This window comes from Clinocottus analis, unplaced genomic scaffold, assembly GCF_023055335.1.
Source record: "Clinocottus analis isolate CAN_PGR_092001 unplaced genomic scaffold, fCliAna1.0.p SCAF_6, whole genome shotgun sequence".
NCBI classification, from domain to species: domain Eukaryota; kingdom Metazoa; phylum Chordata; class Actinopteri; order Perciformes; family Cottidae; genus Clinocottus; species Clinocottus analis.
This window is the reverse complement of record NW_027176218.1, coordinates 19703802-19725319: the sequence shown is the minus strand read 5'-3', so window position 1 is coordinate 19725319 and position 21518 is coordinate 19703802. Positions and strand designations below refer to the sequence as shown.

General features: G+C 45.0%; 2 protein-coding genes across 2 annotated transcripts in view; both read right to left on the bottom strand.

Moving 5' to 3' along the window:
• Nucleotides 1-12914, bottom strand: part of jph3b (junctophilin 3b) — a 78692-nt gene extending 65778 nt beyond the window's left edge. Inside the window, exon 1 of the mRNA XM_068603834.1 lies at nt 12902-12914. The gene's annotated coding sequence lies outside the window, so the exon portion shown is untranslated. The remainder of the gene's footprint in view (nt 1-12901) is intronic.
• slc7a5 (solute carrier family 7 member 5) lies at nt 1760-18308 on the bottom strand. The gene is made up of 10 exons (XM_068603835.1): nt 17519-18308; nt 15311-15436; nt 8943-9048; nt 8612-8656; nt 8369-8492; nt 7959-8062; nt 7715-7811; nt 7396-7545; nt 5711-5888; nt 1760-5615 (listed from the first exon to the last, which is right to left on the bottom strand). The coding sequence occupies exons 1-10, from the start codon at nt 18045-18047 to the stop codon at nt 5563-5565; spliced, it is 1512 nt and encodes a 503-aa protein (XP_068459936.1). The 5' UTR covers nt 18048-18308; the 3' UTR covers nt 1760-5562.
• Nucleotides 18309-21518: the final 3210 nt, after the last annotated feature.

Sequence of the window (21518 nt, the reverse complement as noted above, 5' to 3'; positions counted from 1 at the left end):
TGATCTGGAGTTTCAGGGTTCAGACACGTCACAAACTCCTGGAAGGCGGGCAGCATTTGATCAGATTTTTTTTGAAGCACACGACAAAGGATATCATAGACCCAACAGCTAAGGATGTCCTGGAAACATCTGCAGCATACGTTTATTCAAGTTACCGAGCTTGTTTTTTCCGCTGTCTTTCTAATGAAAGTGAAAGGAGAGGCGTTCCTCTGGTTAGAGTTCAACAGATTTACGGACCAATCAAAGAACCAATAAAACAGCAGGCCTGTGTCTACAGATTCAACCCACTCCCAATTGGTTGAAAAAAAAAACCAATGACATCTCGGAATCTGTTTGTTACCTTTTTTTGTTGTTTAAATGAGGAATCCAGATGATGATTTCCACGATTTATCTCCTATTAACAAAGACTATACAACAAATGTAAGTTAAAGAATACAAGCTGGATCCATGAGACACACACACACACACACACACACACACACACACACACACACACACACACACACACAGAGTCTTTCTCCAACAGCAGTCCCATGATCCGCTCTCACACATGCATCTCTTCTGAGGAAACCTCGTCAGCTGGCTCTCCGTCCTGAGAAGAGACAGGTACTTCAGGCCTCTCTGTGAAATGTTGCAGCAACCTGCAGCAACCACCAATGCACTGCAATTTCCTAAAACACTATTTCAGAGTACGCTTGTGCCTGTTATGTAGTGTCAAGTCAAGTAACTGCCTTACATCGGGTTTGGACTGCAAAAACAGGTCATAATGCACTCCTCAGTTGTGTATTAAAGAAGCCAAAATCCAGAATGCATTTTAAAAAGTTGTATTTATTTGTTTAAACATGTAAACTAAGATTAATAATACACAAAATACAAAAATGTGGGGATTTAGGGGTTGACCTGCTGGAAATGAAGCGTGATATTGTTCAAGAATTGATTTGTGTGCACACTTTTTTAAATAACATGCTAAACGCTACCGGTATACTGAATGTTTACACAAGCTGCTTTTGCCTTTGTGGAACAGTGAATAAAAGACCTGCACGGCTTCACAGGAACAGTGTTGTCCCAAACGTGTTGTTTTCTGCCGGTGCTTCACTTTAGCTTCCACTTCATCTTTTTAACTTGTCTTTGCTGAATAACTTTGACATCCTTTATATATTTTTGAAACATTTTGTAGACTCTTCTGTCTGCTTCACGCTATTTAGTTTACCCAAAACGTAGATCATACTTCTCCAGGGAGTTAGTGACAGTGTGGGCTCCATGGTAACGTAGCTCTGACAGCTTGACCGAGCACCAGGTCAGCGAAGGGTCAATTGTAAGCTCCAGAATTGCCACTAAATTGTCTCAAAGTGGCCAAAAAGGGAAGAACGGGTCCACATTCCTAAGTTTAAAGCTCGTATCACAAACGCTGATGCCAAAACTGTTAACCTTGTCCAAAAACCTGCCCCAGGCCTTGTTAGTCCACATTAAAAGTTATGTCTTTGTGTTTTGTTCACCATGAGGCTGTGAAACTGACCTCGGATCAGTGCACTTTCATGCTCTGAATGTTTAAGAGGATTGGTTTGTTTGGTTCTGTGAACATTCATCGGCTGTGTGTAATGTTTACCTCCGCAACCAATCCAACAGGGTCCTGCTGACCGATGGGCTCTCAATGTGGAGTTGGTATTTGGGAATGTATTTACTGTATAAATATATATCATATATATTTTATATATAACTGTATATGAAATAGAAGAGAAAAGGGTTTGGATTTGTTTCGACAAGTCTGGATTTTTATTTTTCGGGATGAAAACACAACATACAAAGTACATACGAAGACCAAAAGAGGAAAGAAAGAAAAAAAAAAAAGCTCCCGTCACAGTTTTAGTCCGTTTAAAAAAAAGAAAAGAAAAAACTCATAATGGATGCAGAACAAGCATCGTTTTGCACAGAAACTACGGTGCAACTTACAGGAAGACTTGCGGCATGGATTTGAGTTAAACAGCTGATTGCAGCGCACCCCCTGACTGGAGGGGGGGGGGGGGGTCCTGTGAGTTACTGCCACAGACCGACCCACTCAATACATGGTGTGTTCATGCACCACTCCTCACAGCACCACCACGAGCATGGAGGGAGGTCACGCGCCACTTCAACGCCACCAACACCCCCCTCCCATGCCCCAGCAGCAGACACTCCATGGAGCAATGTGCCCTGCAATGTTGTGCATCACGACTAACCGACTTGACCAGCCCGTCAACAACAATGCATGTTGTCCAAATCAACAACCAGTCACATTTAGTTAAAACAAAACAATTCAACAAAACCCTGCACAGACAAGACACACAGGCACCTTGGTAGAGAGCGGCTCGGGACGAGCACCCTCAGTCGAGCAGCAACAACAGTGCTGTAGCTTGTTTATGCTTAAATTAAACCAATAAAAACTGTTGCACGACTATCATTTCACCCACCAGATGCACATAACCCTCTGTGGGAAAGGGGTCATCGGTAAATCGAGTAAATCCTGAGATTCTAGATTGTAGGTTCGAGATTCTAGCTCCACTGACCAATCACAGCGCAGGTTAACGCTCACGCAGGGCCCGGGACGAATTACAACGTCCATAATGCAAGCAGATATTAAAGCTAGCTAGCTGGCCGGCCATTAGCATGTTGTTTAAAGCACTACTCTTGCCTTGAGAAACGAAAAGAAAGAAATCTGATTGGATGAGCTTTACCTAACCAGCTGTCAAGCAAGCGGTGCTGCTGGCCTGAGCTGAGGAACAGACATGAGCTTGTGCAATGGAAGAAATGAGCTAATAGGGGAAAATAATTATAATACATGTAGTGTGTTTGTGAAAAATAATGAAATTATAAAATAGCAATAACTTTGTGATTCTGTTTAGGCCAGAAGAAAAGGCTTAGCGGGCCCTGACGGCCCAACACTGCCAGTCACAGTCTGCACAGCACGAGTCCCGGGAACCTGCAGCGTCCCATTTAGTGGCTGAAGTCAGTCGTGTATGAAAGCTCTTCCTTCCCTCCCGTTCTCAACCTACTCCCTTTTTTTCTCTTACATAGTTGCATTAGTCACTCTAGGACTGTGCAGGTGTGGCACCGTTACACCCGCCAACGTCAAACAGAATGAAAAACAGTGTCGGACATTTAAGTGAAGGACAATAAAGCCGTTTCTCCAGAAGCCAGACAAAGTAAACAGCTGGCGGCGGTTTGGGCACAAGTCCGAAGTTACAGGACTCAAAGTGACTGATGAGCGACATCGTTTGACATTATTTTTTGCCACAGCTTAAGTTCAATTAAAAAGCAGAGTAAGTGCATGCATTGCTTTAACTCCCTTTACTTTTGGTGGTGAAGTTTTTTTATTAAAATGATTCAGTCCAGAAAGGATTTGAAGACGATTGATATATTGATTATTATTGTTATGTAGTCGTGATTTAATTTTGTCTGCAATATTTTGTCATTGTTCGTTCCTGCTTATTTCAATGAAGCTCACGGTAGACAACACTTGTGTACTCACCGAGGCTGAAAATTAAGTTTTGGAAAAAAGTATTCCAGCTCATTTTCCTCAAAAAACTGTATAATATTTTCTGGCCATTTGGGGGCAGCGCAACCAGCTGTAAACAAAACACTGAAGTGTATCATCAGCTTGTGTGTTCTTGTGTGTTCCTGAAGGAAACACAAGGCTTTTGAGCTGAGAAACATCCCACCGCCTTTGTTTTTTCACTGTCAACAAGTATGAGGTGGACTATAACAGTAAACCAAAACCACAAGCTAAACACTAACGCGAGACTTTTCTGAGTGTTGGTCACTCACTACACACTCATTTCATCCATTGTTTGTATCATAGAAAATATAACAAGTCGAAACCATCACCGCGTTGTGAATTTTTCCAGGTGATTTTAGTTGGCATTTAGAATAAAAAATGTTTTTTAAAAAAAGAGGACAAATGAGACCTAAACAAAAACACAACAAAAAAAAGTGGAAAAAAAACAAACATTTATTTTAGAAGCACTTTTCATAAAATGCCCTGTAAACAATTTGAGGGACTAATGACAATAACCTAAAAATAAATAAATACACTTTCTACAGAGCTAGTCGGGTTAGTTCACCCATCTGCCTTGTGCGATGGCTGGAGTGTTAGAAAGGCGCTACCTCAGACACATATTAACCCCCCCCACATCCACCGCCGTCTCTACGGCAACAACAGACGCCGCACTGTTAACCAGCGCTGCCGTGTCGGCCCGTTGTCAGGAGGATTGTCAACGTTAATAAAACAGCAATAAATTCTTCATTTGTTTTGTAACTGCTAATGCGTGTGTGAATGTGTGTGGAAAGGTAAGAAGAAATAGATGAAAAAAAACAAAACAAGAAGCAACTTCACACTGTTCTGAAAATGCGCTCCCTCTGTACGTCAAAACGCACACATAAATAACGGCTATTGATCCCCAAAAGGGAAAATGAGATCGCTGACCCAAACAATTGTAATCCAAACAGCAGGAAATTTTTTTAGGGATGGTTATGATACAATGTCCCATCCTGGTGCCTTTACCTCTGTCACAACTGACCACATGGCGAGTTACAGAGCAAATTACAGTCCGAAACACGGGAATAATCTGACATGACGCAAGCCGGCTTTGGAGAAAAACACAACAGAAAGACCCATCTGCTTTTTTTCCACCTTCCTCTGAGGACAGAAAACAAAAAGAACATCCCTCTCACACACCAAGGTCTTCAATCCACTTCACTCTCTTCCTGCAGCGGCATAGTCGACTTTAAAACCACCTGCAGGCGAGCGGTCCCAGTGTTTAATGCGACGACAGAACACACAAGACTTTCCTTGAGAAGTGGTGAAGGATTATAACCAAAGGCTTCCAGCACTTCCTGGAAATTTGACTACACAAATCTTTGTCCAATCAGATTTTCTGAAAAAAAAAAAGTTGTCTACCAAGAGATTAAAAGTGGATTCTTGCAGGATATTTACACAAAAAAAAGGAAATACGAAAAAAAACTTGACACAGCTGTTTGCAAACTCAGACATCACTGACGACTACCGCCACAGCCGGCCAATACGCCGTCATACATTTTAGCACCTGAGGCACAACTTGCAACCTGTTTCTGATGAGGGAGGAACTTCAACGACCACAAAAAAACAGTGAAATAACAAAATAAAAACAGTTCATTGAAATGCATCACACAAAAAGAATGCATTACAACCTACAAGGGATGGTTAGTGACTAAAAAAAATAGTCCATAAGAAACAAAAGAAAAGAGTCTGAAGCGCACTTAAGACGCGGTGGCATGTTTCGGTCTGGTCCTTATCAGCACTACACAGAGAGAGAGAGAGAGAGAGAGAGAGAGAGAGAGAGAGAGAGAGAGAGAGAGAGAGAGAGAGAGAGAGAGAGAGAGAGAGAGAGACAGAGAGACAGAGAGAGACAGAGAGAGACAGAGAGAGAGAGAGAGAGAGAGACAAAGAGCGAAAGAGAGAAGGGGGTCAACGGAGGTCAAGCTCCATTAGCTGTGATGTCAGAACCCAGAAGTCACCGTTTGTGCAGCCCGATCGGCTGTAAAGGCCTCTTAGGCCTGCGGCACCACCTCCATCACCTTCTGACACAAGGCCGTGGTTGAGACTGAAACACACACACACAAGTGCTGATTAAACAAAATGTCGAGTGAGGTTCTCCCGACACCTTGAGCCGTGCAACGGGGCGGGCGTCCGACTCACAGATTCCGTGCAGCATCCATTTGGGTTTGTTCTGCCACCACACGCCGATGAAGTAGACGGGAATTCCTGTCGCGATGATGCCGAAGCCGACCGCGCACTCCTTCGGGGTTTTCCAGATGGAGACGGCGATCAGGAAGAGGCAGGCGAGCACGAAGCTCACCGGCAGCAGAATGTTCACCTGCGGCGGGGAAAAGAGACAGATGCTGTAAAAGAGTCCACAGATCTCCTGTCGATTAAAGTCACACTGAAGGTGTGACGGCTTTAGCTTCCGTACTGCGACGCGTTTCATCGCGATATGGGACATTCGAGCGGGATGCAATTTAATTAATTAAAATCCTTCGTGTTCTATTGGGCCGCTAAAAAAAGGGGGAGGGGGGCTAGAGTTTTTTGCGTGATAAGGAGCGACAGAGCATCGTTAGCCTCACTGATCATGAGGCTAGTGCAGAAAATTCACATAAATTGAACGATTTTAAGGTTCAGTGTTTCCTGTAAAAAACAGTAAGCTAGGGAGAGACGTTATTGGCTAATCTTGCTCAATGTGTGCATCTTTATTTAGGAATGGGAAAAGGTCCCAAAAGATTGTCACAGCAGCAGATAAATGGCCGCCAACAACCACTAACGAGCTTTATGTTGAGGCGACCACGCGCTTCAGGCAACGGAGACGGACCGCGCATCTACCGGGTTACTGGTGAGCGGCACCCCGTCGACCAAAAGAGATGAGGTAGTAAATGGGAACTGCGTGATTCTCCGCTTCAGATGGGTTGAACAGCAGGAATGTGACAAGGCAAAGAAAGGAGAAAGAAATAGAGTGGGAGAATGAAAGAGAGAGATGGAGGTCAGCAGAGAGACAGTGCCACCACTGTCCCACCACTCTCTCTCGCTGTCTCTCGCTGTCTCTCTCTCTCTCTCTCTCTCTCTCTCTCTCTCTCTCTCTCTGAGTGCTGGGCCAATAGATCTATCTGCCTCTTTCACTTCACTGCCCTGACAGACTCCGCCTCTGACTGACATAACATTGTGCAAGCGGACGGATGAGTACAGTCATGGCAGACATCAAGCTGTAGGGATGCACACATATACACACACAAAGCCCTCAGAGCCAAATTTGGGATTTTGGGCTATACAAAATAAATGTATCCCTTTGCAAAAGCATTATGAGTCCACAACCCTTACCCTAAACCTAACTGTCACCTGTAGCTTTAAGTCCTAACCCTCGAACAGGCTAAATTGTCCTCACTTTGTTGTTAAAAACCACTTTGTAGCAAGTAGAAGAACACAGCGTCGCACACTGGCATACCCTCACAGGCAAACAAAGTGTAATCATGGCACTCTATTTTACAGAGTCCTGCAGCAACTGGACCAGTCAGGAGGCATGGTGCGCTTTACACACACACAGACAGACACACACACACACACACACACACACACGGCCTTGACACCAGCTGACAAGCATCCAGCTTCTGTTCCGTCCTTTAATCTGCGATCAGTCTCTATTCATCAGAGCTCTGCTGAATGGATCTTTTTTTCTCTTCGCATGAGACAAAGAAAAAACACTTCCCGCTGCCAAAGCTAACTCAAGCGGGAGTCGATGGTGACAAAGACCGAAGGGAGACACTGGGGGGCCACTCGACTCCGCCCCCCTCTGGTTCGTGGCCCTCTGCGATCGCCTGTCCACCGAGCCGGCTCACCTTGATCGGTCGCTCCAGCTCCGGCTTCTTGTAGCGGAGCCACATCATCCCGACAATCGCCAAGGCGATGCAGAGCCAGTTGAAGAAGCTGAAGAAATTGATGACGGAGAAGATGTCGTTGGAGAAGGCGTAGAGCAGCGTCATCAGGCACTGTAGGGGAGAGGGGGGGGGGATGCAAATGGGTGTGAGAACCAGCGGTCATTTGTTTAAATTAAAAACATTGCTGTTGCTTTATATCTGCACACGTCGCGCGGCAGCACGATCCTAACACCTTGCCATCAGTGCAGCGTGCTGTGAACTAAAAAGAAAGGGCACATACGGTGAATATAAGCGAGGGCAACGGGGTCAGCATGGTGGGGTGGATCATTGATAGCAGACTGGGCAGGTGACCCTCCCGGGAACCCACAAAGAACAACCTGAGAGGGAAGGAAAGACAGGGATGCCGAGAATGAACGGAGACGTCTTTGATTTCTGTTTCCCCAAAAAATGTATAGCGAGTCTCCGTGTACACCTCCATGTTTCTGGGTTGTTGTTTTTTTTCTTCACGCGAGTGCTTTGTTTACCGAGATGATGTGAACAGGGAGCCGTTGACCGATCCAAAGCAGGACAGGCCTACAAACACGGGGATGATCCATGACATCGGACCCAGGTGTTGGTTACCAAAATCCTGCAGGACACACACACACACACACACACACACAGATTATAGATAATCATAATCAGTCACGTCAAGTCGCCAAGCAGGTCAAGTGGCACAGCGAAATCCACCGGCAGTGGGTCCACGCCGTTTTATTCAAAAGAAAGTATTTGTGCAATAAAATTCGTGTCTAATAAAATTAAAAAAATAATGTATCTTTCTCTCTCAGCAGGGTAAAGATGGCTCGGAACAATTTTATGATCCCTCCCTCCCCAACTTAAAAATGTGAGTAAATAGTTGACTTATAGTTCACAGAAAGTAGGCGCGTGCACTCACCACAGCCACGGCCTCCGAGTTGAGCATCTGCTCGGGGGAGAGGGTGGTGAAGTAAGCCAGGTTGGTCAGAACGTAGACGACCGTCACGATGGGCAGGGAGATGATGATGGCGCGGGGAAGGTTTCTGAGGGACACACACACACACACACACACGTACACTTAGTGACAGACAATTGACAGCTGCCCTGCAAACAAGTCTGAATTTCATCGTGATGCGGGCACAAGTCCCTCGACAACACTCACTTGAACGGCTCAATCATCTCCTCTGTGACCAAATTCAAGTAGTTCCTGTGAGCAGAGGAGGCAGAGACTGAGTATGTAGCCAAACAGATATAATGCACACTGTACACAAAAATAATGCTCTCTATTAATCTGACTTCAGTCGTGTCCTATTTGGATGGTAAATAGATGTGTTATTGATTTACAGAATGTTGCGATCCAACGTGATGATTAGAGTCCATTTCCACCCTTGCACGATGAAGTGTCGCTACCTCAGAAAGGTGAACATCTCAATGCGCCCCTATCCCAAGTTGGAGAGTGGACAATGAGCCGGCAGCGGCTCACGCTAACTCACCAGCCGCCGTAAGCGAACAGGCCGCTGTAGAGCGCCAGTCCTATGCTGCCAAACTCGTACTTGGACCCCTCGAAGGAATTCTCGGGGAGGAGGCGGTCTACGCCACCTGGAGAAGAACAAGGGGAAAGAATTGGGGTTTTTTTTTAAAATCCACCGGAATTATTGCATCCGCGGGCAGGTTTACCAGCCAGCCAGTCTAGAGGAACCCCAAAAGTGAAAATAAATAAAAACAAAACAATGACCCTGCAGTGGCCCAACAGAAAGCCTTTGTCTTAAAGCTGTCTTGGTATGTGGATCAGGGAGAGACTGCAGAATGGACCCGAGTTAAGACGAGCTGAGACGGTCCATAAGTGACCCAGACAGCGGAGTCGACCTGAGGCATCACCCGACAGACGGAGAGAAGAAAAAATGGCTTGTCGAAAGGTTGCAGGGGGTATTACTATCTACCTTCGATTCATCAGCAGTTTTTTGCGGATTAAGGACATTTTGGCCAAAGCCCATCTCCTCGTGAACTCCACATTCCTCCCCGAGCAGCTCCGCACAACACACGTGTACACACACACACACACACACACTCAGTCACTCACATTCTCAGACACAGCGATGGTTGCTAAACCAACAGCCTGGGGTACTGTCGGTGATGGGGGGGTTAGCCTTAAGCCACCGTGTAGCGTGAGAAGCTCCCGATTGCTGCGCACTTCGTTTAATAAACAGCACCGATGTGCGGCCGCGTCACCCCAAAGTTCCCGTTGCTCAGCGCTGACATTTTTATTATCCAAAGTAGAAAAGTTCACCCGAAGAGCGCAGTCGAGGTGGCGACGAGAGTTACAAAAACGTGGATTTAATCATCTCGTACAGTTCAAAGCTTGAGTGGATTATAATGAATCTGCAGATGCTCTGGTTCAAAATATATATGACCCACAAAAAAGCCTGCAACAGACTTGGTCAGTTGCGGCTTAAAACAATCATCCGGCTGAGGGGTCAAGTAGTATGCGAGGTTCGCTGTGGACGGACAGACACACTCACGCATGCACGCACACATCCAAACACATGATCTTCCTACAAGCTTACGCCACACAGTGATAATGATATGAACCAGAGAACTAAATATTGAGTAGCTGGAACCAATTAATGTTTGTCATTATCAGAAATGAATAAATAAATTAATAGTTGACCGAAATACAACCAAAATGATTAAAAAAAGAAAAGAAGCTGAGCCGGGTAGAGTTCAGATGAGAATATAAGAGCCGTGCACCTCTGATGACGTCTTGTTATTGGCCTCACAAACCTGCAGCTCACCTCACATCCCCGAGGTTCGGGCTCAGCGGAAGATCTGATTTGCTCCTAATCTTTGCAGCTTGTTGTTTGAATCATAACAGACTTTATTTTTTATTTTTTAGGGCAGTGGAGGACTCATTAGAGCTCCAATAGGGGCCATAGTAAAGTATAGTACAGGGTTTGTGGCGGACACATATGTCCTCCTGCAATCCTCTGCGTGTCTATTCTAAGCTTTATTTCTTCCTCTTGTGGCTCCCAGGGTCACTTTCCACAACACTAGTCAGGAAACACTCAGCCGGTCACATGATACCAGTACCAGGCAGTGAAAGTGACACACACACACACTAAAATATGCATGCACCACAACAGAACGAACACACACACACACACACACACACACACACACACACACACACACACACACACACACACACACACACACACACACACACACACACACACACACACACACACACACACACACACACAGAAAGGTGCACACATACCAACAAAGACTGAATGAAATTAAACCTGATTCCTGAATTTAAATGAGGTCTGGTTTAATGATAGAATAATGAGCCACTAAGAGTGACAAACTGCAGTTACTGTGACCTGGAGGTCAGTTAGTAGCCGGACTTGATATTACAGCTCAGCGGTTCTCTTTAATTTAAACTGTTAACTTTTGGCATTCTGTGGTTGACTTGGATAATAAATAAAAAAGACGCTGCAAAAAGCAGGTCTCCAACATAAAAGGCAGTGTGTGTTTTTCAACACGTTTGTCGCCCTCATTTTTTACGCTGCACTGTTGGCTGGCAAGAGGCCGCACACACAAAAGACACAGAAAGGCTCTTAACATTTTTCTTCATCTCCTCTGATGGTCAAACAACACTCAGCAAAGTGGCGAGTAATCCTTTTCAAATGACGAGCACAGACTACTGTTATCTGCTGGCACAGAGTTACTTCCTGCCAGAAGGCCGTTGGCTGTATTCTTTAATATTCTTTTTTTTGTGTGTTAAGAGTAAATAAAATTGGAAGGACACACTGGTTGTTTGATATCGGTTGATTTATTAGATGTGTTCAATAGAGCATACCGACACCGGGCTCGCACCGCATCCAACAGCTTCATTCACCGAGCTGAACTCTCTCCATCATCACTCCCATCTATACTCATGTCTTCTCCTCTGCTGCTATAACACACACTTTATACAGTTTCCTAATTCATGTTGTTTAATTGATGTTGTTCTATTGTTTAACTTTGAACTGTTTTTGCACTTTATTAGTTCATCACATCCACTTCATGTCAGACAGAAGAGAAACACAACTTCAAGTCTTCTGTATGTTCGCACAGATGGAAGAAGTGACATATAAAACTGACTTTGACGCAAAAGGTGGGAATCAAAGCCCCACATCTCAGAACCGCGGACAGCCTGAATACTGAAGTAAATCAGATTTGTTTTATTATATTACATTTAGCTGACGCTTTTATCCAAAGCGACTTACATTTTTTGCTCTATACACCGAAGACACAGCAAAGGGGAGAATTTAAGGTTTAGTGTCTCGCTCGAGGACACAACGACACGTCGACTCGCGGAGCAGTTTGTTTGCTGGCAAGAGCTGCTGATCAACAAGAGATGCGTCTCCATTCGCCTCCCCCTCAAAAAAAACGGCGTTGAGAGAGCAGTTGGCTTTACTGCTAATCAGATCACACTGTCCTCTAATCCGCCAGCAACACTCTGACCTTCTGAGACACACACACACACACACACACACACACACACACACACACACTTTTACAACTGCCATCTAATTACATACAGGCAAAATTATTTGTGAATTATTCCTATTGCGACACCTGTTAATTAAAGTTTGCCTCTCTAAAAGATGCACTTAACTCAGAGGTAAAACGCCTCGCAAACAGCCTGTATTGTAGCTTTCTTTCTGAATCGGATGGGCTTGGTAAAACAATAAATGCATAAAAACACACCTATTAAAAAGAAAATCCCTCAACTGCCAAACAGCAGCCAGTGAGGGCGGCAGAGAAGACGCTCCGTCGCGGGGCCTCGGGTGAAGTCATCACCAGCACTCGCTCGGTCTTTTGTCTGGATCTGGATAATCTGAGGCGTCGCAGATAAACAGCTATTAGAGGCTGATAGTTACAAATGAGCGGCGCTGCACACCTGAAGCGGGTGTTATGGCAGGGCAGGGCTCTCTGCTCTACTTATGTGGGATTGAGGGGCGACTTAAAGGAGAAGAGAAAACATTTGTACGGATTTCAGGACACTAGTGCACTCAAAATCGACAAAAACACAACTAATTACCACAGAAGTGGTCGGACTTCTTAAAAATCGGTATGTACGGCTATGAGACAACTTGTAGCACATTTGCACTATGGTATATTTGTAAGTTTTTCAAATGGTGGGTGGCAAACTGTTTATATGTGCCTCTTTGGCGGAATTCAAGAAAATATTTCCACTAATTATAGACGATGAAGTCAATCGAGTCGAACTCTAACAGTTGCCCTTTTTTCATGTTTTCTGGAGCGTACCCAAAAAGAGAGAAAAGAAACCGTTGTTTTTTTTGATGGCACAATGCTCCATACAGATGCAGCAGCTGGTTTTAACTTTTATCTGTGGTCCCTGAACCCTCTGCCACTGATATTTGCCAGTGAACAAACCACATACCCCTCTCTCTCCCCCCCTCTCTCTCTCTCACACACACACACCTCCTGCCTCGGTCCCGTCATCTTGTTCTGGTCCTCTTATGAACAATTCCAGGCAGTGTTGAGGACCCGTTCGCCCACCCGTCAGCTGATCCGAGACCTGTGACCTCTGACCTCGGCACAAATGACCCACAACTATGTGTGTGGGTGATGAAAGACTGAACTTGGATCAGGACTTTTGAATCTACAACTTCATGGGTCTGATCCCGGGTGACAACCAGGTAGCCCCGCCCTAAAGCTTAACCTGTTTCACTTTTTACTCTAAATGGACTATAATTTACTAAATGAACATAATGCCGTATTGAAGAAGACTTTGAACTACAGATTGAGACATAAACTCATCTTTACTGAGGGAATAAATCATGAGATAAGGAGAGTCATTTTCTCATAGACTTTCTTACAATCTGACTTGGCTTAAGGTCTATGGTTTACTTTTCAGACCCGGAGGCTACGTCCACTTCTTCTGGTATTTGCACTTTAGGTTTGTTGTTTTGGATGCTTTATCCTCCTGAAAACTGTAGGTTCGGTGTTGCAGTTCGAGTTAAAGTGAGACTGTCGAGAAAACTGCAGATTTTCAAAGCCGGCCGGGGTTAATGTCAGGTGTCAGCACAAAGGGCGAGGAAGTCATCGGCGAGCTCAGCGCTCCAGACGGGGAAACACACAGCCGAGCTCCACAATCACCCCTCAGTCCCAGAGACCTCCATCTCACTTTAAACTCAGTGACATTTCACCTTTTTTCCCTCCCCTCGCTCCCTCTTTCTCTGAAAAGGCTTCGAGCAACAAATCATTTCTGCGACTGAACTAATCTTACAAAAACGGACTCCAGCTACTGATCTGGCACAGCAGTTGCTTTGTGATTTTATTCATTATTGCATCCCATGCCGTGTCATTCACGTTCAACAAATCAGACCTGTTGACTTCCCCTTTAAGAATCTGAATTCTGTTTTCTATATGCGCCTCTGTGTCTCACTCGGGGGACAGGCTGCTTGGCAGCAAGAACGCAAACGCAGCAAAGGGGGATGTGAGCTGGCAGGTACCAGGTTGTTTTTAGGAAGAGGGTATTATGCCATCTCCAATATTTAAGACTGTAAGCCATAGTAGTCTAGAATCTACCCAAGGAATCTTAGGTGAGAGTTCCTTCCTCCAGATTTTGACTTCCTGTGCATGTGTACCTTCTTTAAAAAAAATAGTTGGATGACTACTAGTGAATGGGACACAGTTTCCAATGAAAAAAGCTGTGTTCTGCTTGAGAGCCATTGTCCGGTCTCCGTGCTGTTCCTCGTCCCGTCTTTGGATACACTTCAAAACAGCCTGTGGCCTTAATGAGGGTTCGGGCCGCGGGGGGGGGGGGGGGGGAGTACACACCGGCTACTCCAGATCCACTGCTCGGCTTTAATTTAGCCAGAAGGGTTGGAAATTAGCCAAGTAGCCAAATGCGGATTAGATCATTTTTGGGAATCCACCAGCAAAGGTGACAAAATAAGTTTGTTTTCTACGCAATTTGATCAGATTCAGAGTCAGAAGTGTCCCAGTGGAAATGAAGAACAAGTTATTTTGTGGACTTTACAGCAACTGTGTTTACGTATGAGATTTTGTAACAAAAAATTAAGTTCTGTTAGTTTGATGAACTCATTTCAGTGTAGCATTCCCTATCAGAGCATGACTGTCTGACTGCTTCAGTGGAGGAGATAAGCACAAACAGCAGGGGAAGACTTTACAGAGGAAAATAGAATTGTGTAAGTCAAAATAACCACTTCCTGTTTCAAGTCGCGTGGCACAGACCGCGTAGCTAAATGCGGTGTGCTCCCTCCCTCACTATGTGCACTGGATTTCATTTTGGAGGACTCTGCATTTTTTCCTAAACTTGGTCGAAACCCAGTCAATTTGTTGACAAAACCCATGGCAGGATTACTGCACAAGCCGGGGGCCAAAGCCCTCTGGCCTTGATCTACAAATTGTTACGGTCAACCAGGAAGAGCACTCAAAATGACCAGAAAAGAGACCAAAACAACTACAAAGAGAATAAAAAACAGCTGCAGCGACACACAAAGAGTCCCGAAAGAGCCACTAAAATGACTACAAAACAAATACAAAAACACTTTTTACAACTATGACGTCTGTGTGTCTTGCTCCTATATAAGAAGTGGTTAAGCCTGAAATTTACATATGATCATTTTATCATCAAATCGGCATGCCGATTTGATGATAAAATTCGAATTGCTGATCGTTTAATAATGTTGAAACTTATAGATTACAAATATATTTGAGATTATTCATTTGGATACAAGTAATTTGTAAAAGAATAGAAAAAAAGAACAATAAATGATTTAATTCAACATTGTCTGTGACCTGCTGTGCTCCAGTAAAATACCTTGGCCGATCTTGACGAAGCCGATGATGATGATCATCCCAAGAGCCAGGAGCTTGGCCGTTGCGAAGATGTCCTGTACCCTGGTGGCCGCCTTCACGCTGTAGCAGTTCACAAAGGTCAACAGGACTGCAACGACAGACAGACAAAGACAGACAGAGAGAGACTGTCAGTGGCAGCATCCTTAAGAAGCAGCTCTTCAAATTCCTGCATGGAGCTTCACTCCGTCTGATAGATGTTGTGCAACCGAGAATTGATCATTAAGCACACCAAGAACTGACTTTGTTTTTTTACAGCTGTTTTCAATGGCTTTGAATTGCATTTTTTCCCTGAAACCCTCTTTAATTTCGCACTCAAATTTGAGGTTTGCGTAGGCGTGTGTGCGTGTGTGTGCGTGCGAATTTGCGGCACTCAAAAGCATGCCTGGAGCCAGAGAAGACTCCGCAGATTGGTTGAATAAACCTCACGCTATACACCCCTTTCTTCATCCCACACATGTGCAGTGATGTAACCAACCCATCCTGCGCACACAAACTCATGGGGTTGTTGAAGCAGCCCCCTGAACCCTGGACCCCATTGAAAGTGATTAACTAAAGCAGCAGGTTCCCTTCAAAAGCTTCTAAATCAGGTCGGGGGGCCACAAGAGGAAGACGAGACGGAGTACAATGAGGCTCTGTGTTGAAGAGACCAAGACAAAGGGAGCCCCAAGTACAGTAGACGGACGTACGTACACACACACACACACACACACACACACACACACACACACACACACACACACTACTTGGAACAATGTGCACATGAGCACAAACATTCAAATGTACGTTCTCGGTTATACAAATTCACGACGGAAACAGGTCATACGGAACAGTAACTCTCACCGAAATACACCGATGAGACTGTAGATGGACCTGTGTGTGTGTATGGAGATTTGGCTCAGTCAGGATTTAGCCTTCAGTCAATTTTAAGATTAGGTGATAGGTCTACTAGCTGCGCGCAAACACACACACACACACACAAGTGTTATTACGTATTCAGATACAGGGGTAGTGTGTGACTTGAAAGGGAGGGGGGGGGGGGACTTGTTATACGTGGCAGTCAACTACAACACGTGCAACCAGAGACTGGCGTTGACAAGTTACAGCAGCAAATAATCCAGCTTTAAGCTCATTAAGACTTTGTGCAAAACAAGTTGAAATCGACTGAGATCCACCAGCGTTTGTAAGCAACACTGAGCTGTGAAGCTAACGTCTACTTAAAAATATTAAAAAACATTTAGTGAACCTTGATGCACCTTTGAAATTGAGGTTTAATTGACTGCATTAATGTTTGATATATAAAAATTAAAATCTTATTCTGCTCTCGGCTGCTACAGGATGGCTCAGAGAACTGCTCTGTATTTGTCATGTATTTTTCAGCCTTTTAGGTTGTAAAAGGTCAAATCCCCACAAGTTGATATGATAAATATGATAAATAAAAATACAAATATGTTATTCTAAAATAAACTAAAAATCGAAAATATACATAATACAAGGAAAGAAAAAACATCAATATTCCAGGTGACCCCAAACTTTTGAGCAGCAGTGCATATTGACAATACATTGTTTTCTTAAAGGCCTATTCATACGGACATTTAGAGCAGAATTCCTTGACTTTATTACGTTTTATTGATATGTATTTATTTAATGTCGAACACTGTGTCCTAAAACTCTGTTCCGACAAATCCGGGAAAAAAATACCCTCACAAAATTACGAACAGGGAAATACAAATATTTTATACAAGGAGAATAATGGAGAAATAGTAAAACATATCCCGACATATAAAGAAGTGAGAGAACAAAAATGAGAAGAAAAAAAAAATTGCTCTGAACCTCACGAGAGCCAGTGATGCTGCGCGAGCATCTTCTTTCATCACCGGCGGGCTAATGTAAGAACGCGACACGTTGTGGGCGCGCTTGGGCGGCAAGTGCATTAAAGTCCGTCATGACGACACAACATGTAAGACGCGAGGTTTTGAGCTGAAGCTTTTTTTTTTTTTAAACGTAAAGCAAGTCAGGGAATTTCTCTACAACTAAAAACACACACAACCAGGAAGTGCAACTTCCCACACGTTGCGTTCCCTTGGCTGGAACAAACAAACAAAGCACTGTAACACTTAAAAGTTGCATCATCCCCCGGCGTGGTTCGGGCTCGCGCACATAGCATACTCACGGATGCACAGGCAGGCCACGAGCTTGGCCCCTTCATCCGGTACCGGGCACACAGGGAAAATCGGCTTGAGGAGGTAGGTGGCGAACACGTAGGCGATGATGTACTGCGAGGACGGCCGGATGATGAGCAGCTCGATCCAGAGTTTGAGGAAAGCCAACAGGGGGCCGTACACCTCCAGGATGTAGGCGTAGTCCCCCCCGGACTTGGTGATGGTGGTCCCAAGCTCCGCGTAGCAGAGGGCCCCCACCGTGGAGAACACGCCGCACACCGTCCACACCACCAGGGAGAGACCCACCGAGCCGGCCTCCTTCACAACGCCGGTCGGCGTGACGAAGATGCCCGAGCCGATGATGGTGCCCACGATGAGGGCAATGCCGTTGAACAGAGTGATGGTCTTCTTCAGGGCGACCCCTTCTCCTGCGGCGTTGTCTCCCGCCGCTCCGCTCGGGGACAGCATCTTCTCAGTCACCTGCTTGTCCTCTTCTCTGTCCACCGAGGAATTCGAGTTTCTCTTCTTTAACGCCGACATTTTTTGGCTGAGTTTCTTATTTCCTCACTCGCGTGTGTGGGGAGGAACTCACACAAAGCTTCCCGTTTCTGCCGGTCACTCTGTGATGCCGGCCGGGTTTAACCACGAGGAGTCCGCGGTGTCTGTCCGTGTGAGTCAGAGCGGCGAGCCTTATCTTTTCTCTACTCTCCCCACGTGCGCGAGAACTATGGAAATTAGCACGATGTCCCTCCTCCGTCAAGGCCGGCCCCTGTTTCAGTCCGGCGGCGTCTCCTCCTCATCAAAGGCGGCAGAACTTCTGTCTCGTTTCCGCCCTCTACCGGCGGAAGGCGGTACTGCGCCTCTGTGGTACACCTCGTCCCCACCACCAGTTGATGGGACCCCAGTAGACGTTGTTTTATGGCATCATCTCCGCATGAAACAACGAGAAAGTATTACGAAAACAGCACAGAAGCAAGAATTACTCAACAATATGTCAGCACTTATTTCTTTGTATTTTTTCTTCTTCTTCTTCTCCCCTGCCAGCTAAGCACCCAGACCAGTTGGACTGGTTTTATGAATCTGAATGTGCTTTATTAGCATTGTGTGTATACATACATGGATTTTGACTGTGGTTTACCATTGCTCTTGTCATGTGTACATATGATATACACATGAATAAAATAAATATTTTTAAAAAAGACAACAGAGACAAAGAAACTAAGCATCAACATTAACATTTAACTACATTATATCGAATAACACATATGAGCATAGGGACAATGAATTTTGGATATTAGTGCAAAAGTTGTAATAGTGCAAGTTGTGCAGCTGGAAGTCTGGTTAATTGTTCATGAGAGTGACAGCCAGTGGGAAGAAGCTGTTGTCTGGTGGTTTTGGCGTACAGTGCTCTGTGGTGCTTACCAGAGGGGAGGCGTTGGACCAGCTTTTGTCCACGGTGTGAGAGGTCTGCAGGATGTGAGGGGTCTGCAGGGATCTTTTCAGTCCGCTTACTGACTCTGGAGGTGTAAGTCCAGGATGGAGGGCAGGCTTGAAGCCAATAGTTCTCTCTGCAGACCTGACTATCTGTTGTAGTCTGTCTCTGTCCTACAAATTAATAAATCACTAACGGTCAAAATATCCAAATGAGTGTTTGATGATTATTTCTAGGTGTGACAAACAAGGAGAAAAAAGCAGCAGATATTTGTCAAGATTGAAAGCACATTCCTTTTCCACTACTTGCAGAATCTCTGGATTTAAGGGGAACCTCCCTTTAAATGATGGAGCTTTTGTCTGGTATGTAATGTTTTAATCTGGAGTACAGATTTGTATCGGGCTTCACTGTGTATATCCTGTATCCTGCATGGCCGATACAAACCACGCAGTAATGGAAGAACAGAGAACAGACCGGATAATAGCGGAGTAGAACAGGATGGGCAGCTCTTGCTGGTTGTACTCTAAAAAAGCCTGAGATGACTTGAGAGCATAATAATGTCAATTATTAATTTAAAAAGGGGTGTAACGTTTCTCCTAGCCACTTTGCATTCAAGGGTCATGAATTGTCACTGTGGGATCAGGGAGACTCAAAAGTTCAGCACAACAAAACAAAAAGAGGAGCACATTCCTGTCGTGTGTCTTTTTGAGTTTGCAGCATGAGAAATGTAAACAGGCAGCCACAAAAACCACATTCCTCCTGGATGGAAAATTGCTTTGGATATGCAAACATTTACAAGTGAAACACCAGCCAACTATTATGGTACTTTTAGCCCACTTTTTTCCCATAGTACTTTGTACCCATCAGCTCAGTTGTAGCCCCCCCCTCCCCCTTCCAGCTTCATCATGAATATCTTGTAACATAAATTTTGTATTTTTTTCGATGATCATGTTTCCCTTCAGGGCTCCAGGGGACTGAGCTGTATTTCTGCATTCCCCCCGGTTGGAGGCGGGGCGCGCCCCGGCAGGTTGACACAGATCCGTATATCAACAGATCCCCATTCTCACACCTTCATACACAGTGAAGCCCGATACAAATCTGTACACCAGATTAAAACAATACACACACAACAAAAGCTCCATCATTTAAAGTTCCCCTTTAAATCCAGAGATTCTGAAAGTATTGGAAAACAGTAGACATGTGCAGAAGGAACTCTATGCTTTCATTCGTGAACGTATATCTGCCTGTTTCTCCTCGTTCATCACACCTACAAATAATCTTCATGAAACACTGATTTGTAGATTTTGTTCATTAGTGATGAATTAATTTGTACAGTGGATGGCAGTGTGGACTTCCTGTTTTAAAAACTGCACTTCAGGGTTGTTTATACTCGAGGCAACAGAGCGTGTAACCATGTTCGGTACAGAAGAGACGATCCGAGAAACGAGGTAGAGACGCTTGTGTGTCATTATTTAACAATGACACTGTGAGCCACACAACAATGCTGGTGAATGCTGCCAGACCAACCGTACTCATTAGATGGCCCAGTTTTTGATCAGGGAACAGAAGCGAGATGCTCCAGGGGAGGGGAGTGACAAATTATTGGGCAAGGTTTTTTGGCGTGTAATCAGTGCGAGGCCTCGCCTTTCGTACGGATTTGAGACGTGGCGTCAATCAGTTGTCTGCACAAGTTTTAAAGGGATGACGCCTGCCGCAATTTGACTCGGGGCAGTTGACTCTCAAACCACCTCTGTGTACCGGTTCCACAAGCTCCCCAAGAGATATACACACACACACACACGCTAAAAAATGAAACGCCACAGGGCCACAATGTTAGAAATGAACGTACTGCTGTGACCTCCCTCTCTCATATCACGGGTTAGACAGAGGAAAGAAGCATAAGCGTCTATGCATGAATATAAATAGTCTCGACGCTCTGCAGGGGTGGACTATGAAATCCCCCATGAGAGACAAACACATGTATCTGTTGTTAATACAAACAAACCACTGACAAAAGCCACAGACAGACTATTTCCTCTGCTCAACCACGGTCAACATTTATTGGTCGCATGCAGCCCGAGGAGGGAGGCGGGGGGGGGGAATTCATCCTGATATTGTCTCCGTCCATCTGCACAAAGCCTGAAGAATGCAGGACCTTCGTGTCAGGTCGAGCCACAGATCAAGAGACACCAATATGCCTTAATCCATGTCTGCCGTCCCTGGCTCGCCTCACTGTGTCTGTCTGTCTTTGTAAACCTGGAGCTTTTATTGCCTGTTGACTCCTCGCTCACTACTCTTAAACGGGCTCCGGCCGACAGGGGCCACTAGTGATCAACCAACACCGGGTATATTTAGTTAGTTGTGTTCATAAAGCAGTGGTCGTTGCAGACACACTGGCAGAGATCTGCCCTCCACTGAGTCCACCTTTCCACTTTTGTATGAAGCTAATACAACAACTTTGATGTTCAAGGCCCTCTGCCGCCGCCCAGTTTCTACTCACCAAGTAGCTAATTAGCATGGTTCAAAGACCTGGTTTGTGGACTAACATTACACTGATTTTGACTCCGGTCTGTGGAGTG

Excerpts from the sequence above, each read along its gene's own strand:
- slc7a5 (XM_068603835.1), bottom strand. The coding sequence starts at position 18,047 with ATGTCGGCGTTAAAGAAGAGAAACTCGAATTCCTCGGTGGACAGAGAA. Across the intron at positions 15,437-17,518 it reads CGTGGCCTGCCTGTGCATCC|TCCTGTTGACCTTTGTGAAC; the intron begins GTGAGTATGCTA and ends CTGTCGTTGCAG. Across the intron at positions 5,616-5,710 it reads ATGGATGCTGCACGGAATCT|TCTCAACCACGGCCTTGTGT; the intron begins GTGAGTCGGACG and ends TGTGTGTTTCAG.